The sequence below is a fragment of the Cervus elaphus genome, chromosome 3 (assembly GCF_910594005.1).
Source record: "Cervus elaphus chromosome 3, mCerEla1.1, whole genome shotgun sequence".
Classification (NCBI taxonomy): domain Eukaryota; kingdom Metazoa; phylum Chordata; class Mammalia; order Artiodactyla; family Cervidae; genus Cervus; species Cervus elaphus.
In genome coordinates this window covers 30,458,827-30,477,762 of record NC_057817.1, presented here as the reverse complement: position 1 = coordinate 30,477,762, position 18,936 = coordinate 30,458,827, and the positions used below count along the sequence as shown (strand labels likewise).

At 49.1% G+C, this 18,936-nt stretch overlaps 2 protein-coding genes across 2 annotated transcripts in view; both read right to left on the bottom strand.

The window, feature by feature from the left end:
• KMT2D (lysine methyltransferase 2D) overlaps nt 1-7,250 on the bottom strand; it is a 40,192-nt gene extending 32,942 nt beyond the window's left edge. The window contains exons 1-6 of the mRNA XM_043885340.1: nt 6,053-7,250; nt 1,777-1,862; nt 1,405-1,531; nt 999-1,222; nt 774-883; nt 478-640 (exon numbers count right to left, since the gene is read on the bottom strand). Coding sequence (XP_043741275.1) covers nt 478-640; nt 774-883; nt 999-1,222; nt 1,405-1,531; nt 1,777-1,825 — 673 coding nt within the window. The 5' untranslated portion in view covers nt 1,826-1,862; nt 6,053-7,250. The remainder of the gene's footprint in view (nt 1-477; nt 641-773; nt 884-998; nt 1,223-1,404; nt 1,532-1,776; nt 1,863-6,052) is intronic.
• Nucleotides 7,251-10,219: 2,969 nt separating this feature from the next.
• Nucleotides 10,220-13,469, bottom strand: RHEBL1 (RHEB like 1). Its single transcript, XM_043885327.1, has 8 exons — nt 13,180-13,469; nt 12,499-12,570; nt 12,101-12,168; nt 11,741-11,823; nt 11,594-11,650; nt 11,347-11,394; nt 10,925-11,006; nt 10,220-10,756 (listed from the first exon to the last, which is right to left on the bottom strand). The coding sequence occupies exons 1-8, from the start codon at nt 13,229-13,231 to the stop codon at nt 10,667-10,669; spliced, it is 552 nt and encodes a 183-aa protein (XP_043741262.1). The 5' UTR covers nt 13,232-13,469; the 3' UTR covers nt 10,220-10,666.
• Between the last annotated feature and the right edge of the window lie 5,467 nt (nt 13,470-18,936).

The following is an 18,936-nucleotide window of genomic DNA, read 5'->3' as shown; positions in this document are numbered from 1 at the left end:
CGCAGACACAGAATGAACAGTTTCTAAGTGTCTGCCTAACATACGTCAGGCACTGCTCTAGGCACTGCATTGTGCATGTACACTCCATTGTTTCAGTCGTGTCTGACTCTTTGAGACCCCACGGACTGTAGCCCACAAAGTTCCTCTGTCCATGGAATTCTCCAGGCAAGGATACTGGAGTGGGCTGCCATGCCCTCCTCCAAGGGATCTTCCCAACTAGGGATTGAACCCACGTCTCTAACTTTTCCTGCACTAGCAGGCAGGTTCTTTACCACTAGTGCCACCTGGAAAACCCAGGCGCTGCAGAGACCATGGTAAATGAGACGGGCAAAGCCACTGCACTCAGAGTCCACGCCTATTTTCACGGGGAAGACTGACAGCATGTAATTGCAGGCTTCAGAGCGCTCTGCAGAGCATAAAAACCCCAGCAGCCGTGGACCCCCACGTGTCCGCTGTCCAAGGGGCGGGACTCCTCACCCAGATGTGCGGCCCCCTCACTGTGCTCTGGGCATAGCAGCTGCAGTGTTTTCATGGATAAGAAGGAACCGCTGGCAGTTGCACAGGGGAAGTGGTAAAGACGTGAACATCCAGGCGAGCGGCAAGGGATGGAGGCACCAAGTCTGGTGCAGTGGGAGCAGCGCTGCCAGAGAGGAGACAAAGCCTCAGCACCGGCCAGCTCTCTCCAGAGCCACAGGCCAGGCACCAGCTCTACCCCAGGATGCCCCCTGCCCACCCTGCCCTTCGCCTGTGCCATCCCCTGGCCCCCGCCCCACCTGTGAGATCCCTGAGAAGATGGCCTTGTCCACACCACATAGTTCTGGGCCCTCCTGCCCCCATACGCCTGCCGACCACGCAGCGCACCAATGGTGAGCCCAGCAGGACCCTTTATAGGTGGAAAGAGGGAAAACAGTTAACGAGAACGTGACCCTTGGTTTAGGACCACCTAGCCCCTACCCCATTTCCTCCCCAAGTCAGCTACCCCATTTCCCTTCCCTTACCTCCAGGTTCTCCCAGGTGGGCAGGTGTCAGGCCCTCAGGGAAACCAATCTGTGATAGGTCCTCACTGGGCAGCGCTCTCTCATTGGGCCCTGGGTTCCCCCCAGAGGACACCACGGGACACCGGGGCCAGTCAAATGGCAACTCAAAGCGCCGTAGCTCCCGCTGCCCATGTAGACTGGGCTCTCCGCAGTTACAGAGAGCACAACGCCGCACCGGACCCCCGCTGTGAACACACGAGCATCAGCACCACGCCGGTCCTGCCCACAGGCACCCTCAACAACCCCACGACTTGGCACCCCTATGCTTCCCGAACACTCATCTCCTAAATCTTCCACTTTGAAAGCCCCAGATGCTCAAATCAAGTCTTCATACCTCCTTATATCCTCATTTCCCCAAACTAGTTACCTGCAGTCCTGGGGAGGCTCCTGAAGCTGGGGACCCCCAGAACTGGGCACAGAGACCTCCCCAACATGTGGTTTGGGAAGGTCTGGCTCAGTGGCACCTGACTCCTCAGAGGCTGCAGGTCCATCAGCTGAATGAACAGAGAAGAAACATGTATCAGCCATTATCCTCTGTTTAATACCAGTCCACTCATCAGACCCATGAGATTACCCAAAACCCTTGGTGGATAACAGTGATGGCATTTCAACTTCTGTCCCAAAGAACAAAGTCCTTCAGTTATTACCTATCAGACAGACTTAGCTTCTGTCCCTGTGCTAGGACCAGAAATCTAAGATTTCCTGGGAAGAACAGAAACCCAGTGTTTGTCCTACCCACCTGCTGGTTCCGAATCTTTATCCTCACCAGGTGGCTTCGGGCTGTCCATCCCTCTCTCCGACTGGGCAGAGCCCTCTCGGGGAGACCTGTCAGGGCCAAGAGATATCTATTTGTCTGGGAAGTATTCCCACTCATCACTTTCCTCCAAATCCTGAGGAGAAGGCAGCTAATGTTATCTAGAACCTATAGAAATCAGAGCAAAATCACACCTACAAACTCCTGTACTAATGACAAGGAAAATCCTTCTCCCCAACCCTTGTCCCACAGTCTATTTCCCCTCCAATAAACACATATCCTCTTCTTCCACTCTGAATTCCTGGGGGATCCACTTCCCACCTCCTGCTTAAGAGTTCCCAGGACAACCAGAAGCACCCACAATCTACATCTAGTACCACCCTTTGCCTCACATCTGAATTCTTGGCTTCTGGCAGGCCCTATCCCATGGACTTTTCCCTCAGTTCTCAAGTCAGCTACCATCCTAGAGGTCTTTCTGCGCCAACCCAGGAGTAGTCATAAACCGAGAAGTCTGAGTTCAGCTGAAATCCCTCTACTGGAGACCAAATTTGGGTCTTGCAAGATGTAGACCATGTTACTGGAACGAAAAACCAGCTATGGATGGATCTCCGCCACCTCCACTGGTTTCAACCAGAATATTCCAATCATAACAGAAGAAACTCCCCATTTCCCACCCACTGCCCATCTAAATCTAGTTTAGGCCCACCCCCTGGCCCCTGCCATGACTGAGCTCAAGTTCTCACCCAGCCTGAAGGCCTCAGGTCGTTGCCCTTAGCAACGCCAACTGCCCTTCCTCCTCAGATGTCCCTAGAAGTTAACAGAAGTGGGCCTTAAGAGTTACTGAGCATGTGTAGCCAGGCCTGACGCTAGGCATGCTGGGAGTTGTAGTCTCAGGAAGCACACAGCCACTTGGAGCTGTTCTAAATGGGGGCAGGACACAGCAAAGCAGCTTCCTTCCTCTTCCGTCAGGCAGGGTTTCCACACACACTATGGGGGTGGGGGGTAACGGTCCCCTCTTCTAAGATATGCCTGCCTATCCCAGAGCCAAATGAAACACACTGAAGTTACATCTAAGAAGGTCAAGATCCACACCTTTGGGCATATTTTCCTAAATTTCAGAGGAAACTAATAAACACAGTACAAAAAAGAGAGAAGTAAAGAATTACAGAGCTGAGGAAGAGAAAAGGGGTCCTACAGAAGAAGGAAGAAAGGGACAGGTGCCAACAGCTCTTAGTGGGAAGGGGAGGGGCTTAAGCAGAGAAACTATAGAAAGTATAATTTTCCCAGGGCAGGTGGAGCAGGTTACAGAACTTTAAATGAAAGTTTGAGAAATTTCTCTCTCACCTTTTCCACTCCTCTTATTTAACCAGAAGGACCACACTAACCTTTGCAAAGACAAGCCTCTCTCCCCACACCACACACCCCAGTCAGCCACTTGGGGTTGAGCGCATGGGGCAGATGAGACTGGGGGAACCCTCAAAGGTGCCCAGGATCCATAAATCAATTACCTAAGAACCACACTATCAGTGCTCTTTCCCTGAGTTAATACTCCATTTCCAGAGACTGGCAATGGGTCTCCTGAGACATGCCACAGGAAGGGAAAATTTTTACTTTTTTCCCTTTACACTATTAGATTCTAGATTGGGAATGTGAAATACCACCTGATACCAGTTACCTTTATTCCCAGATCATCTCTTTCCCAAACCTGTCACTCACATAATCCCACCTAAAAGGAAAGCAGGGTGGTCATCTAGCCAGCCCAGAGAAAAGATTCTCCGGCACTTCAAGGGCCCCCCAGAAGCCACCTATGTGAAGGAGGGGTTGGAGGTCAGGGCACCAGCTAGGCTCCTCTTCCTATTCAGCCATTCAAGGCCTGACCACACCCAGAAGGCTTCAAAGTTTCTCAAACATGTGTAACTTTCGTGGTACCTTACCACTAAATGCCCCCAAGAGCTTCCAACTGTTGTGCTCTCAAAGTGGAGGCTAAAGGAGTCACAGACAGCAAGAAATCAAAAGCAACAGTGATAGCGCAGAGGTGGGAGGACTGCCTCACACAAGGCCAGAGGGACAAATTCCTCCGCCCTCCCCCGAGCGCAGCCCTCTCAAGCTGGTAACGCTGGCTCTGCCTGGGGAGGTGGAGAAACCACCTTCATCTAGCCTTGGGAAACAGTACCAACATTCTCCAAAGCTGCAGCCTCATTTATGGGATCATGGAAGACGAGAGATAAGCCAAGGGTTGAGTGTCCTCCAAGCTGGACCAAAGAGAATCCAGAGGCTCTTCTAAGGAGTCCCATTTCCCTACACGGCAGTCCAGCACCTGCCCCGCAATGCTGAGTGCTAGTTGTCAGGCCCCTGAACAGATCTAAACAAATAAAAACCACAGGTTCCCCTGTCCCAGCGTTCACAGCCAGAAACATACATATACACCAAGGGTTTTTCTCCGGATCTAAACTGGGCTAAGGCCTGGTCAGGCTTCCTCAAGGGAACTAGGGATCCCAGAGAAACACAGATCTAGGGAGTGAAACTGTGGTGGGTCCATTTGATCCCAGGCTGAAGAGGCCCAGGACAGCAAGGAAGAAAGCAGGGATTCATCTCAACCCACTCTCCTCCCTGCCTCCATCCCAGACCAAAAGCTTTAGCTCCATTATGCCAGCCAAAGGGGAAATGGAGGCTTGGAGAGGTGAAAGGCTGAAGCAGGCCCTTGAGTGAACAGCTCTTCTGTAGGACTCAGGACTTCCTGGTTCCCAGCCTGAGAATCAAACCACACCTCTCCCCACCCCCATTTTGGGCTGGCCCTCCAGGGAAGAACCTAAATGGCAACAGGGGCTCCAGAGACCCTCCAAACTATCCCTGGGTCATCCTAGGGTCAGCTACAGCCAAAAAGGAATGGTGTCTCTTAAGGAAGTTCTTTAGGGACAGGCAGCCAGAAAGGCCCTCCACAGGAGGCAAGGGCAGACAGCATGGGTGACAGCTAGCCTCATTTCAGCACCCCAGTGCCACCTCTCGCCTCGGGATTACCACCCAAAAACCTTTCAAGGGCAAATCCCTATTCTGTCCTTTCCAAGACCAGGCTCAAAGTGGTCGAGCCTCTGTATGTTGGAGGAGACAGAGTGAGGGAGCAAAATACAGCAGCCAAATCCTGGCTGGGCAGCATGACAGCTGTGAGAGGGGCTGTCCCAGCCCAGGGTCCAGAGGCATTAGGCTCAAGCTGCACCCTGCATGCAATCACACACACACCCCTTCTCCCTAACACCTCCTGCCAGGGCTGAAAACACTGGCTTCTCAGACATGCTTCTATCAGGTCATTTCTCCTCCAACGAGGTACAGGCCACCCTATTCTGCAGGGTTGGGGCAGGATCACAGCACTAGTTAACATTCCCTGACTGAAAAAGGTTGGCGAGGTCTGGGAGGGGCCCTGCAGTACTGGCCAGAGACTTATGGGCAACCAGGCCCAGAGAAAGAGGGAGACAAAAGCCATTTTTTGCAGCCCACATTCGCAGGGAGCAAATCTCAACGGCCTCCTCTATAATCCCCTAGAGATTATGCCCATCCCAAGAGGAGGGAAGGCAAAGCAGGCTAAGACAGCACTAGGCCTCGTTGGGGTCACTTTGCCAGGCAAGGGTAGTTTAAAGTTGACCAGCAAGGCCAGAGCTGCCCCCAGCCCCGCCTCCTTCTTGCCCCAGCCACCTCCTTCATCACAATAGTCAGTTTCCACACACTCTGCCCCGTGCACGGTGAAATAAGGCCTAGTGCAGGAATCAGGATTCCTGGAGTCTCCCAGAGACTGCTCTGGGTGCCCGGATGAGCAAGAACAACCTTAAAGTCCAACCTGGCACTAAGTCTGACCTGGCAGTGGCACCCTACCCCCGCTCCCAAGTTGTTCTATTCCCAAGGCCCACAAGGAACCCTGAAGGAGAAGCAGCTGACTGGGATTGGTGCTGGCATCAGGGCTTGGGTCCTAGTTTAGTAGAGCTCCCCCCAACACAAAAATAAACAGGCAGAGAGACTTTCTGGCCAGGTTCCCAAACTCCCGTGGTTCCCTGAACCCCCCAGTCTTTAAAGAGGCACACCCCAGGACACCAGGCCTCGGTTCTCCTCTGGCGACTGGCTCAGGTTCCCTTGACAGACCCTGCCAAAGGAACCCTCCTCAGCTCTGGCACCCCTTTCTCCAACCTACAGGCCAGCTCGGGCCAAGATAGTCCATCTGGCTATGCCCCCAGTCCAACCCTTTCTGGGCCCTGGCAGGGCGGACTTCACTCACCTCTTCACAGGGCGATCCAGAAATCCTCATCCGAGAACATGGCCAGAGCCCGGGCCGCTCCCCGACCTCCAACCGCCAGAGCGATCACAGCCGCCCCCCGCACGGGGGGGCTTAAGGGGGCCAAGAACGGTAAATCCAGGTCGGAGTGGCCACCCTCCCCCCCCTCAAAAAAAAGCAAGAAGCCGAAGAAGGGTTCTCTGCCTCGGGTTCCAGCAGTTTAGGTTTCCATGGACAGCCCCAGGGCGGCGAATCCCGAGCGGACACAAAGAGAGCACCGGTGGCTTTGATCTTGGGCGAGCAGGCTCCGCATCCGCGTCGCCGGGCGGCCTCTCAGTCCTAGGGCCGGGCCAGCGCCCCGGCCGCCCGCGCCGGGCTCGGGCGGAACGTCGAGGCTCTCCAGATGGAACGTCGAGGCGCCTCCCCAGCAGCCCGGAAGGAATGCCGCGCCGCCGCGCCGGGCCCGGATGGAACGTGAGACCCTCGCAGGAGCGCCGAGCCCCTCTCCCCCTCGGGCCGGCGCCCCGGAGCCGCGCGAGCTACGGCGACACGGAGCCGGCGGGGCCGCGGGGCTGAACCTGACACACACCCAGCGCAGGGCTCTTCGACCCCGAGCACTCTTCCTCGGCGGCTTCGAGCCCCCCACCTTCTGCTCCCCCCGGGGAAGGGAGGAGGGTAGGTGGGCGAGGAAGAGGAAGGGGCGGGCGGTGCGAGCCCTCTGCCCGCTCCCCTCCGGCCGCTCCAGGCCCTGCGCTCGCCTCCCTTCCCCTCTGGCCTCGGGAGCTGCCCCGCCCCCGGCCTGGCCGGCTCTGATCGGCGGCACCCCCTCGACCCCCGGCTGGCTGTGATAGCGGGGGGCCTAGAGGTGCATGGCCCAACCCCGGCTCCCGGCGCCGGGGGGTCAGGAAACTGAGCGGAAAGTGGGGAACGAGGCAGCCATTTGCAACCGGAGAGGAAAGTAGTGCAGCGCGGCGCCGCTCCGCCTCCCCCCCCCCTCCGCCTCCTGTTCGGCCGGTAGGGTGGTTCCTGCGATGGGGCTATTTCCTGGCCCGAGATCTCGGCAGCGGTCGTGGAGATTCAGGAAGCCTCCGGCGCGAGATCCGGGTGGCCCTCTTGCCCGGGGAACCCCACTCCAGAAGGGGAGAAAGGAGAAGACGCGGCCCTATTTTGTGTTGGAGCGGAGCGGCGGAGGGATCCGGTCCTCTCGGAGGAAAGGCTGTGACTCTGCAGTTCTACGCACACGCAGCGGGATCCCTCCGCCACAGGTTAACCCCGACTGCGCCGGGCCGGCCGCTGTGCAGACACGTGGGAATGAAGCCCCCCTCCTCTTCGCCCCGGCCCTGGAACTGCCTCCTTTACCACCAGGCTAGTGAAACTAGGACTCTGGGCACTTTCTAATTCCGTTTCGCTGGAGTTATCGGTCCCTGAAACTCTTAACTGCCCCTTGCCTTGGCCAGGAGCAATCTTTCCCGGGAGGGGGATGGAAGAAGAGCCTGGAGATTGGCCGCTGCTCTGCATCCTGGGAACTGGAGTCCGCAAATGGAGAAAGTGAGGCACGGCGCCTGGCGCTGCAAAGGGTGGGTTCCTGCCACGTTCGGGGGCCTAAAGGAAAGCGGAACGAGTCCCTAGTCGTTCCTTCTGGCTCTCAACCCCCCTCGAGAGGAAAGCGGACTGTTAGTGCCTCCACAATCACCTCCCCTGTCAAAACAGAAATGCAGAGTTTCCCCTCCTTTCCCGGGTGCTCCCAGCCCCAGCCCTTCTTTCCGAATCTTCAGGGCCTGTGCTCCCCCGCACCCCCCCCCCCCCCCCCCCCCCCCCCCCGCCGTTTTCAGTAAACAGAGGGCATGTAACTTGTAGCCTTGCTACCTGGCCAGAGTACTGTTATTCTACGCAAGATCCCAAAACATCTTGCAGGGACCCCCGCCCCCCCCCCCCCCCAATTAGTCTGGATGACTTCTCTGCATTAACTCTACCCACGGGATAGACAGGAGGAGACAAATTAACAAATGCGCTGGATACTTAATATATTCTTAGTTATTCCTCACCTCGCTATGAATTAATGTGGAATTATGTCTATATTACAGATGAAGAGAGTGACACTATAAACTTGTTCAACAAACCACATCTAGTGAGAAGCTGAGCCTTGCCGTTATGCAAGCCAATGGCCATGTTTGTCCTAGGATGTGTGTATGTGTGTATATTTTTAAATTTTTTATTTTTATTTTAATATGTGGAGAAAGACACAGGCAAACCAGGTGCAGGGCTGGTTTTGTAGGAAGGGGTTTACAGTGCTGTCCAATAGAACCTTCTGCAATGCTAGAAATGCCCTATACACTCACGTTGCTTAGTCACATGTAGCTATTGGATACTTTGAAAAGTAAGTGGTGCAACTGAGGAACTTTTAATTTTATAAATTTTTAAAGCTAAATAGCAATATATGACTTGTAGCTTTTATATTGGACAGTGCAGAGCTAAATGCCTACTGGCCAGAGTCATAGGAAAGATCAGGACTAAGTATGTCTTGGCTAGCCAGACACTGACATATGCTCTGCACTGACCATTCAGGTCTAGTTCAGCAAAAAAGTCCAGCAGTAACTCCTCACCTGTAAATGGAAGGCCTGTCCCTACTTTCTGCACCCAGAGGCTGGGAGGCAGACCCTCACCAGAAAAACCTCAAATAATACACAACAGCCATCTTTTAAGGGTTTATTATGTATGAGGACCTATGCTAAGCATTTCATATATCACCTTGGTTTTATTCTTACCTCAATCCTATGATTTGAGAATAAATGAGAAACTTAATAAATGAGAAACTTAATAAATGAGAAACTAAGAGGGGTTCAGAGGCTCAGAGAGTTTAAGTGTCTTCCCAGCGTCACACAGTTAAGTGGAAGAGTAACTCTTTTAACCCAGCCATTAACCACTATTCATTACTACTATCAGGCTTTGAGATTGTTTGATATGCCTCTCAAAAACCTTATATTTGTTATTCCATTTCAAACCTCATGGAAATAACAATAGTATAGATACCTGTAATGAGAATTCCAGGTCTGATGTGCATAAAGACCTATGTGCATAAAGTGTAAGGAGAGAGGGTGATGGGAACCCTAAAGAGATTCCTGAGCCCCTAAGAGATTGCTCTTTGGAATATGCTTTTTTCTGCAGCCCTTATTTCTTTTTAGATTCTATATCAGAGATGCAAAAGCTGCTGGCAGGACTTTTAAAAACAAGCATGACAGACCGTCAACCTCAATTATAATAAGCCCACCTAGCCTGGAGCCAGGCAATAACAAGGTCATAGCTAAAAATCACACCCAGATTTTGTCCATTTTTCCCAACTAAGTGCATTGACAGAGGACCTCAGGCTCTTCCAGTTGGCAGAACTCTATGCCTTTCCTATGAAGGATACCATTCAGGTCACCCTTATAAGTTGTTGGAGGAGGTATTAGGCCACTTAGGACCTAGGGCTGCTGGGGAAGGGGTGGGAGTAAAGGCAGTTAGGACCAAACTTTCCTAGCTGAACCCATCCTCCTACTGAGGTGGTGGGTCAATAAGAACAGAAGCAATAGCCTTTGACACCTGGAAAAGGTAACAAAACTTCAAAAGTGTGAAAGGTATGAAAAAAGCAAAGAACATCCATTTTAATGAAAGGCACTTGGGGAGATGAGGGGCAGGGAATGGGGGTTGATTGGGGCATTATTTCTTCCTTTATTCAACTGTCTTAAAAAGTTAAAATCTTCACAACACTTTAGTCCCTCCCTTCACACTACTTCACAGTTCTTAGATCGTTAGGAACAAGGGTCTTTCTTCCCACCCAAATGTATTCTGTGTTCCAACAAATCCCAAGGCCCCAGGAGGGAAGTGAGGGCAGCGTGTGGCAGCTGGCCACTAGAGGGCGATGTTTCTGTAGTTAAGGGGGTTGTAAGAGCCTGCAAATTTGGATGGGAGTGGCAGTCAGTTGGTTACCTGTATGGGAGAACAGGGTAGAAAAGAAAGTTTGGAAAGATAAGTAGTTAAGTTTTAGGGTGATGGTCCTGAATGAATGAGGGGTAAGGAATAGGAACAAGGTTGGAGGAGTAAAAACCTTGATTCTCTACCAAAGGCCACAGTCATCACTCCTGAGAAAAGAAGATACTGGCCCTGAGTGCTCCCCAGACACAGAGAAGTCAATTACAAAAAGATTTCTCAGTTTATTTGCATATTTACATTGTCACTCCTGGGAGCCAGCTCCGCTTCAGGAGTCCTCAGCTCCCCTCACCCAGCCAACACCCAGAACCTACAGAGGAGACTAGGTCCTGAATAAACAATGCCCAGGACTCATATCCCAACCCCACAGGTTATCACAGTTCATTTATTTAGCAAAAACAGAGCTAGAGGACAGTGCCCATGAGACATCCTTGCCTCTTTGTAAACATGGACAACCAGGCCACTGGAGCCTGGGTAAGTGTGCAAACATGAGGGTACCTCACTGTGTACCTAGAGGGTCAGGGACACAGTTGGCAACCAAACAAACCCGTGAAGTCCTGAGGGTGCCCCCACAAGCCCCCACTGGAGCTTGGAAAGTACCAGGAGCAGAATCAAGGCAGCTGCCCCTTGCTCAAGGGCTCATCTCCGGGCTCACATGAGATGGCAGCGGCGCTCTTGCCCATATGAATTCTCCACCCGGGCAATCTCCTGGATGACTTTGGTGAAAATGCCTTGAGTCAGCTGCAAGGGATAAGGATTCAGGGCAAAAAAGATTGGTTGAGTTCACTGCCAATACCACCCAACTCTCAGGTGAATGCCCCACTCCCCCACCATCCCCACCACCAAGCAGTGGCATGAAAAGAAAAACGCTGCTACCCCCACCACCTTCCTTCTCTTCAGGCCAAGTACCTGATTATTTCGAGCAGATGACTCCATAAATGTTGCACCCCAGGATGCTGCCAGCTTCTTCCCCTCAACAGCCTGGACCTCCCTAGAAGCAAATTCAGGACATGAAAATGAAGAATAGCAGTGGGCCCCATGTTCTCTGAAAAATCTTTACAGAAACTAGACTTCCTCTGACTCATCTCATTCCAAGGTTTGGGAGAAGATCTGGGGAAGAAAATAACAAGAAAACAAAGGAGCCTAGGATTGAGGCTTGAAATATGAAATTATAGCCTTTGAGATAGAAGGATCATTTTGTCTTAATCTTCAAGTTAGAAACGAAGAGGTAAAACGACTGGTTCAAATCAGTGGCAGAGCCAGGACAAGAGCCTGACTTATTTCTAGACCAGCTCACTTTCCTTTGCCTTAAGCTACAGAGTTTTCCGTACCTGTCTGGAGAGAGATCGGCCTTGTTTCCCACCAGCACCACCGGCAACCTGGGAGGAAACAGCAGTTACAACAGAATCCCCTCTGTTCCCCATGGACCCCACCTCCTTCACATCATAGCTGGACAAATCCCCATAAAACCAGATAGGATCTACGTCCCAGCCTCCTCCTTAATTTGGATCAATACTCCCCTCTGCCCTCCCTCTTGCCTGGTGTCCACACTATGTCTTTATCCCCCGTGCCATGTACCGGGTTTTCCCGTGGCCTTCATGTAGCTTTTGGTACAGACTCTCAATGACTTGGAAGCTTTAAACACAAGAAAAGAATCTTACAGTTTTATTCTGGGACAGCCCTCAGGTCCTCCCAAGTCCCCCACTCTCAACCTTGGTCACTTACCTATGCAGAGAGGTGACAGAATACACAAGCACATAACCATGGACCCCAATGATGAATGAATAGGGCAGAATGCTGTACTCATCCTGACGAGAAACAGAAACATCAGTACCTTGATTCACAAGACTCAGATGGCCAAGTTTGGTGGGCTGCATCCTGGGGACCCTCCCTGTGGCACTCCACACTCCAGTCACTTCTATCCGACAAGTTATTTATAGAGTAGCTCCAAACAGCACTGCACACTAAAATACTGCTAAAATGCTTTTCTTTTCATACTGCTTTACAGACGAGCCTCAGAGGCTACCAGACTTCATCTCCCAGGACTGAACTGCCACATTTAGACACCCTACCCCAAACTGGTACCTGCCCTGCTGTGTCCACCAGGTGTAGGTGAAACTCATCTTTGCCAACAGTCACTATCTTGCTGTAAGCTGAAAAGAAAAGAAAACTTGACTGTGAGGTGCCTTGTAGGGCGAGCAATCTGTGTCCCTATATATTAACACAGATGGGCCAGGTTCAAGGAGCTCTCCAGGAAACTTAAGATACAATGTTAGGCTTCTTATTGTCTACACATGCACTATCCTGGACTCAGTATTTTGGAAAATGCACAATCTAGCTCCACTCACAGAACAGGACTGATAGAGAAGAGATTAAATAGCTAATTAAATCATCCCTTTGGCACCCGGAAAATCCCAAAGTGTGGCCTTGGGTGGGGCACCCAAGCCCTCCCTAACCCACCCCAAGGGGAGAAATTTACTCACTATTCTCCACAGTAGGATCATAGTCTTCCAGGAACTCGCCCTCCACAAATTGATGTGCTAAAGATGTCTTCCCTGTGGGAAGCAGAGGTAATTGTAGCCAAATCACCCATCCACATGCATTTCCTCTGTCCTTTCGGGCTGTGGCCCTGGACTAAAGGAAACCCCGAATTAGCATCCTAGCCTGTGAATGCCCCATGCAATGCTTTCCCTTAGACTCCTTCACCCTCTTTTCGCCCCAGGTCTCTGCACCTTGGCCACCGGATGCATACAGTAGCGACGCAGGAAGCCTTTCCTGCTGTCTTTCCCCACCCCATTCCTGGGAGGATCCGGATTCCCCAGGATTCAGTCCGCCTTGCATCCGACACCTGAGACTTGCCCCACCCAGACCGCGCCCCCGCCATCAAATCCTGCCCCCACCTCCACCCCCCAGAGTAACGAACGCTGAGGACCACTGTGGTGTTCAAGCAGTGAGCCCATGTTAACTCTTCCATGCTCCAGCTTCCTGCCGCCTTGAACACTACCACCACCCCAGCCTTTCCCACTCCAACCTTTCAGTCCTCGCTCTACAAGCTGGTTCTAAGGATGCCACCATTTCTCCCTGGGTCGCCTTCCCGCGGCAGTGCGCCTCCTCTGGCCACAAAGCCGCGGTGCATCGGTGCTCTGCCCTAGACGGAGACTCACCTACAGAACGGTATCCGAGGATGACCACCTTCCTGTAGCGAACTAACGGCATGGCAGGAGCCAGCCCCGAGGGGCTTGCAGAACTTGGAGCTGAGAGAGCCCCAAGAAGAGAAAGTCTCAGTGCAGGCAGGTGTGGCAGCCGGCACAGGAAAGTCGCTCACTCTGAAGCTGCCAGGGGCAAACTAGAGGGAAACCAAAACAAGCGCCGCGCCCGGAGCTGGCCACGTGATCACAACACAGCAAGACAGGCGAGGGAGCCGGGCGACCGGGGAACTACACTGCCGCGCCGCTCAGGGCTCCGCCCCCCAGGCCGCTCGCCATTGGTCCATTAGAAAGGATAGGGGCGGAGCCGTTAGCAGGAGGGAAGGGCGGGCCTCACGTGGAGCGGGAGAAAAAGGAGTTGCGCATGCGCACACTAGACCCGGTTCATTCATAAAGAAACAGAAAGGAACCCGGGGTCCTAGAGGTGTTTGCGCGTTTGAAATCTAGCAATAGTGGCTGCAAAGAATCGTGGATGGAAAAGCGTTGTGGCTGGACTGGAACTTATGGTCAAAAGATTCTAGGTCTCCCTTCGGCAAGATCTCCGGAGTCCTTGGGTAGGGAAAAAAGGCCAAAGTTGTAATATATCCTCCTCCAAACTTTAGCCCCAGATATTTTATTGTCAGGTTTCTGTAGTCTTCCAGGATCTAACTTCGGAACTGCGATTCTTATTCCTTGAAAAATTGTTAGAATTTGTGGCCAAGTCCTCTGAGGGTTAGCTGTTATCGTTATCACAATCAAAGCATTTATTCAACAAATATTTATTAAGCATATACTATTGTTGTAGTTATTGCTCTATCTTTGAAGATAGAGTGATGAACACAATAGATAAGGTCTGTGAGTTCACAAGCTTAAAATTGAGTTGGGAAGAAACAAACATAAGTAAATGTTAGGTAATATTAAGTGCAACAAAAAAAGTAGTGTTACAAGGGACTTCCAGGTGGTCCAATGCAGAGTACTCTTTGGTCCCAATGCAGAGGGCAGGGGTTCAATCCCTGGTCAAGATACTAAGATCCCACATGCGGCAATTAAGACCCTGCCCAGCCAAATAAATAAAAATAAAGGGGGGGGGGGAACTGCGATCAGAAATAACTGGATTAGTCATTAGTGACACAAATAGTGACTTTTCATTTCAAAAGAAGCCCCATTTAAGCTGAAGTTCAAATGACAGTAAGCAGCCAGCTAGCTAAAGATTCAGACAGAAGAATACACCAGCACTAGGATGGAAATAAGTTTGTTAAAATCCAGAAAAGAGAGAGAGGAAGCCAGTTAGGCTAAAGTAGATGAAGTCTAAGAGAATTGCAGGTGCTAGCCCATGTAAAGTAGTTTGGGCTAATTCTAAATACCTAGAAAGCTGCTGGTGATGGCTGTTGATGGTGTTATTAAGTAAATTGGGGCATGACATGATCTGAATTGTGTTTCTAAACGATCTTTCTGACTGTGGAGCATGGACTGGGGTTTGAGAGAAACAGGATAAGTGGAACAAACAGGGAGATCAGCAAGGAGACTGTTATTTGTAGGCCATGTAAGGGGTGAGAGTGGCTTGACTAGAGTGATAGTGATGAATGAATTTCATTCAGAGAATTTGGGGTATGTTTTGAGGCTGAGGTTAAGCTCAATTGCTTGCCGAAGGTGTGGATACAGAAGGTGAGGGAAGAAAAAGAGGAAAGAAAACACCTAAATTTAAAGAGAGTTTTACTTTATGCCAGGAGCATTGCACTGTCATCTTATTTAATATTCACTACAGCCTGAGGTTGTTAACTGGCATTGTTCATGCATTCGTCAACAAATATTTATCAAACAACCACCACGTCCCAGTCACCCTTCCAGGTGATTAGAATACAGCGGTGAACAATACAGACAAGGTCCTTGCTTACAAGGATCAAGTATTCTTTTGGGAAAAGACCAACAATCTATAAGTAAACAGTAAATAAGTTACTATTTGAAAAGTAATAACTGCAATGAGAAAAAATAAATAAGACATTAGTGGGCTAGAAAGTAACTTGGGGTGTTATTCCTCTCTTTTTATTTTTTTTTTCCTCTCTTTTTAAAATAATTTTATGTATTTATTTTTTTGGCTGTGCTGGGTCATTGTTGCTGATTGGGCATTTCTCTCTTTGCAGAGAGCAGGGGCTACTCTCTAGTTGCATTGCTTGGGCTTCTCATTGCAGTGGCTTCTCTTGTTTTGGAGCACAGGCTCTAGGCATGTGGGCTCAGTAGTTGTGGTTCCCAGGCTCTAGAGCTCAGGCTCAATAATTATGATTCACAGGCTTAGTTGCTCTGTGACATGTGGGATCTACCCAGACCAGGGATAGAACCTGTGTCTCCTGCATTGGCAGGCAGATTCTTTACCACTGAGCCACTAGGTAAGCCCCATACACTCTTTTTATGTATCCTAGAAAGCCTGAGGAGGTAACATTTGTGCCCGTGACTTGAGTTGTTGCTGCTGTTTAGTTTCTAAGTCATGTCCAAGTCTTTCAGACCTCATGGACTGCAGCCAGCCAGACTCCTCTGTCCATGAGATTTCCCAGATGAAAATACTGGAGTGGGTTGCCATTTCCTTTTCCAGGGAATCTTCCTGACCCAGGGATCAAACCTGCATCTCCTGCATTGGCAGGTGGATTCTTTACCACTGAGCCACAGGGAGACTTGAGTAATGGGTAGTTGTTATTACTGTTCTCTTACAGATGTAGAAACTGAGGCTTAGTCATACAGGTAGCATACAAAAGTTATTTCTTCTGGAAGACCCTGATTAGGTGAGTGTGTAGGAGTTAGATTGTACTAGAGGACAGGCTTTATAAAACTATAGAACCATCTCGTGCTTAAAAATATCCAGATCTACAAAAGTTATTTCAAAGAGCTCTTTTTAATCTGGTCTCAGAAAAGGACCTTTACTGTTGGGTAAAGGAAGATCCTTGCAGAACAGCAATTTTATGTTGGATTATTGGGCCTGAATGAGGTTGGCAGTAGTCCCAGATTAGGTTTTAAGCACTGTTGGATAAAATAAAGAACTGGATTCAATTCAATAAAATTTTATTCATCTCTTCCTTTTTATCAGGCACTCTTACCATGTCTTGCACACTAGGTATGTAAAGGTAAGTAATAGATGCCTTTTTTATTGCTTGTCTTTCCAGATTAACTCTCTACCGTTTTCCACCCAGATTTGTGTCTAAAAGGTAGACCTTGATCCTTGGATCCCAGGGGGCTTCAGCCAAAGAGGAGTACCCACAGAACGGAAGGAAGAGATGGTCTGTTCCCACCGTGAAGGTCACAGCACCTCTCAAAGCACTCCCCTTACCCCAACACAGGCAGCTCTCATGTTCTATTTCCAGTAATTGCCTCCCCCACCCTTCAGGACTACAGTAGTTGAGAGCTTCTCTGATACTCACCTGAGGGGCTGCTCTATCCCCTTTGCCTGCACCTTTGTAAATAGTCTCTTTATTAAGACATTCTTAAAAAAAAAAAAAAAAAGACATCCTTGAACTATCTTGTTTTCAGTCAAGAAGAAGGCAAAAGGACTAAAACAAAGAACTTTCTCTTGTGAGGTTTTTTCTTTTTATGCAGAAAGAAGAGCTCATGGAAAATTTTCTCCATCTTGAACAGAACTGTATCATATGGCCATCTCTACCTACAAGAGAGCCAGGAAATTTTGTTTAGCATTTTGTTTTCCACTCTTTGCAAAGGAAAGCAAAAGAGAATAGGAACAAATGTTTAATGAGCCATTTTAATAGACCTGCGTATCTTGAGATCAAAATATTTGTTAAATATCAATCGCCATAAAGGGAGGGCATAAATGGTTACTTCATAAAGATCACAGATATGCAAAGATCACCAATAAAGGATAAAATGAAGGAAGCAAACTACCCTAATGTTCAATAAATAAGCTTAGCATAAAATTTCTAGAGACAGCATCATACATTGCTCTGTTTCAAACAGCTGAGATAAAACGAAGATGAATTGCTCCCAGAAAACTGTTTTAAGTATCTCTATGAAAAGTGAAGGGACTTCCCTGCAATCTAGTGGTTAAGACTTTGCCTTCCAATTCAGGAGGTGCTGGTTTGATCCCTGGTTGGGGAGCTAAGATCCCACATGCCTTGAGGCCAAAAACCAAAACATAAAACAGAAACATTGTAACAAATTCAATAAAGACTTTTTAAAAACGCCCCACATCAAAAATCTTGAAGAAAATGAAAATGTTTTTACTATTAATATGTTTGCATTGAAATGATGGGTTCCATTTCACAGATCTTCTTGGTTTCTCACAGTTTTGGTGGAGAAAGAGTTATGGGTTCACCTCCCTGCTGATATATGAGTTATCTATTGTTGCATAACAAACTATATCAAAACTTGGTGGTTTAAAACAACACCAATGTATTATTTCTGATGGTTTCATGGATTGAATTGGCAGTTCTGTTGTCTCTCCTGGACTCACTCATGGGGCTAACAGAAGCCACAGACCCTGTTGGAAGGCCCTCTCCTTCAACTAGGTAGTTACACCTCTCTTGGGTTCTTGTCCCTTTCTTCCCTTGCCCTTCAGGTCTAGGGGTTAGCACCTCTGGTGACTCCCCTCTGAAGACAGACTCTGGATACTTCAAAACACTTGTAGATACTCCATTATCCTGTTCACACCTTTATGAACATTCCTTTCATTCTATGCTTCTCAACTCCCCATTTGAGTATGCAGTCTGTTTCCTGCAAGGATTCTGAATGATACACTTCTGAATGTGGTAGTAGTAAAAATTATCAAATAAAATTATAGCAAGTTTCACATTACAATAAAACTAGCTAGAACCATAGAAGAAATTTTTCTTCAAAAAAAAAAAAAAAACAAGAAAAAGAGGAAGGAAAGAAGAAAGAGAGGAAGGAAGGATTGAAAGGTGATTGATTCTGTCTGGAAAAATTAAAGAGATTTCACATGATAACTGATAAATGAGCTGAAACTTAAAGCTCAAGAATGCCCTAAGCAAAAAAGCAAAATGCTGGGATGGAGAGGGATAAATTAGGAGTTTGGGATTAACATATGTATATATGTATATAAAACGGAGGGGCCTTCCCCGTTGGCTCAGTGGTAAAGATTCCACCTGCCAGTGCAGGAGACACGGGTTGGATCCCTTTTCCAGGAAGATTCCACATGCCATGGGGCACCTAAGCCCATGTACCACAGCTACTGAGCCTGTGCTCTAGAGCCCGGGAACCACAACTACTGAGTACCGCAACTACTGAAGTTCCTCGCCTAGAGTCTGTGCTCCGCAACAAGAGAAGCCCCTGCAGTGAGAAGCCCCCGTGCAGCAATGAAGATCCATTACAGTCAAAAATAAGTCAAATTAATTCATATCAATGTATGGCAAAAACCACTACAATATTGTGAAGTAATTAGCCTCCAACTAATAAAAATAATTGGGAAAAAATAAATAAATAAATCAAGTTATTATTTTTTAAAATGGAGGTACTTCCCTGGTGGTTCAGTGGTTATGACTTCATACTCCCAACATAGTGGGTATGGATTTCATCCCTGGCTGGGGAACTAAGATCCTGCATGCCACACAACTGGGCCTAAAAAAGTAAATAAAATAGATAACCAACAAGGACCTTCTGTATGGCACACAGAACGACACTCAATATCTTGTAATAACCTATAATGGAAAATAATCTGAAATATACATAATTGAATTGCTCTGCCGTGAATCACTACGCTGAAACTAACACAACATTGTAAAT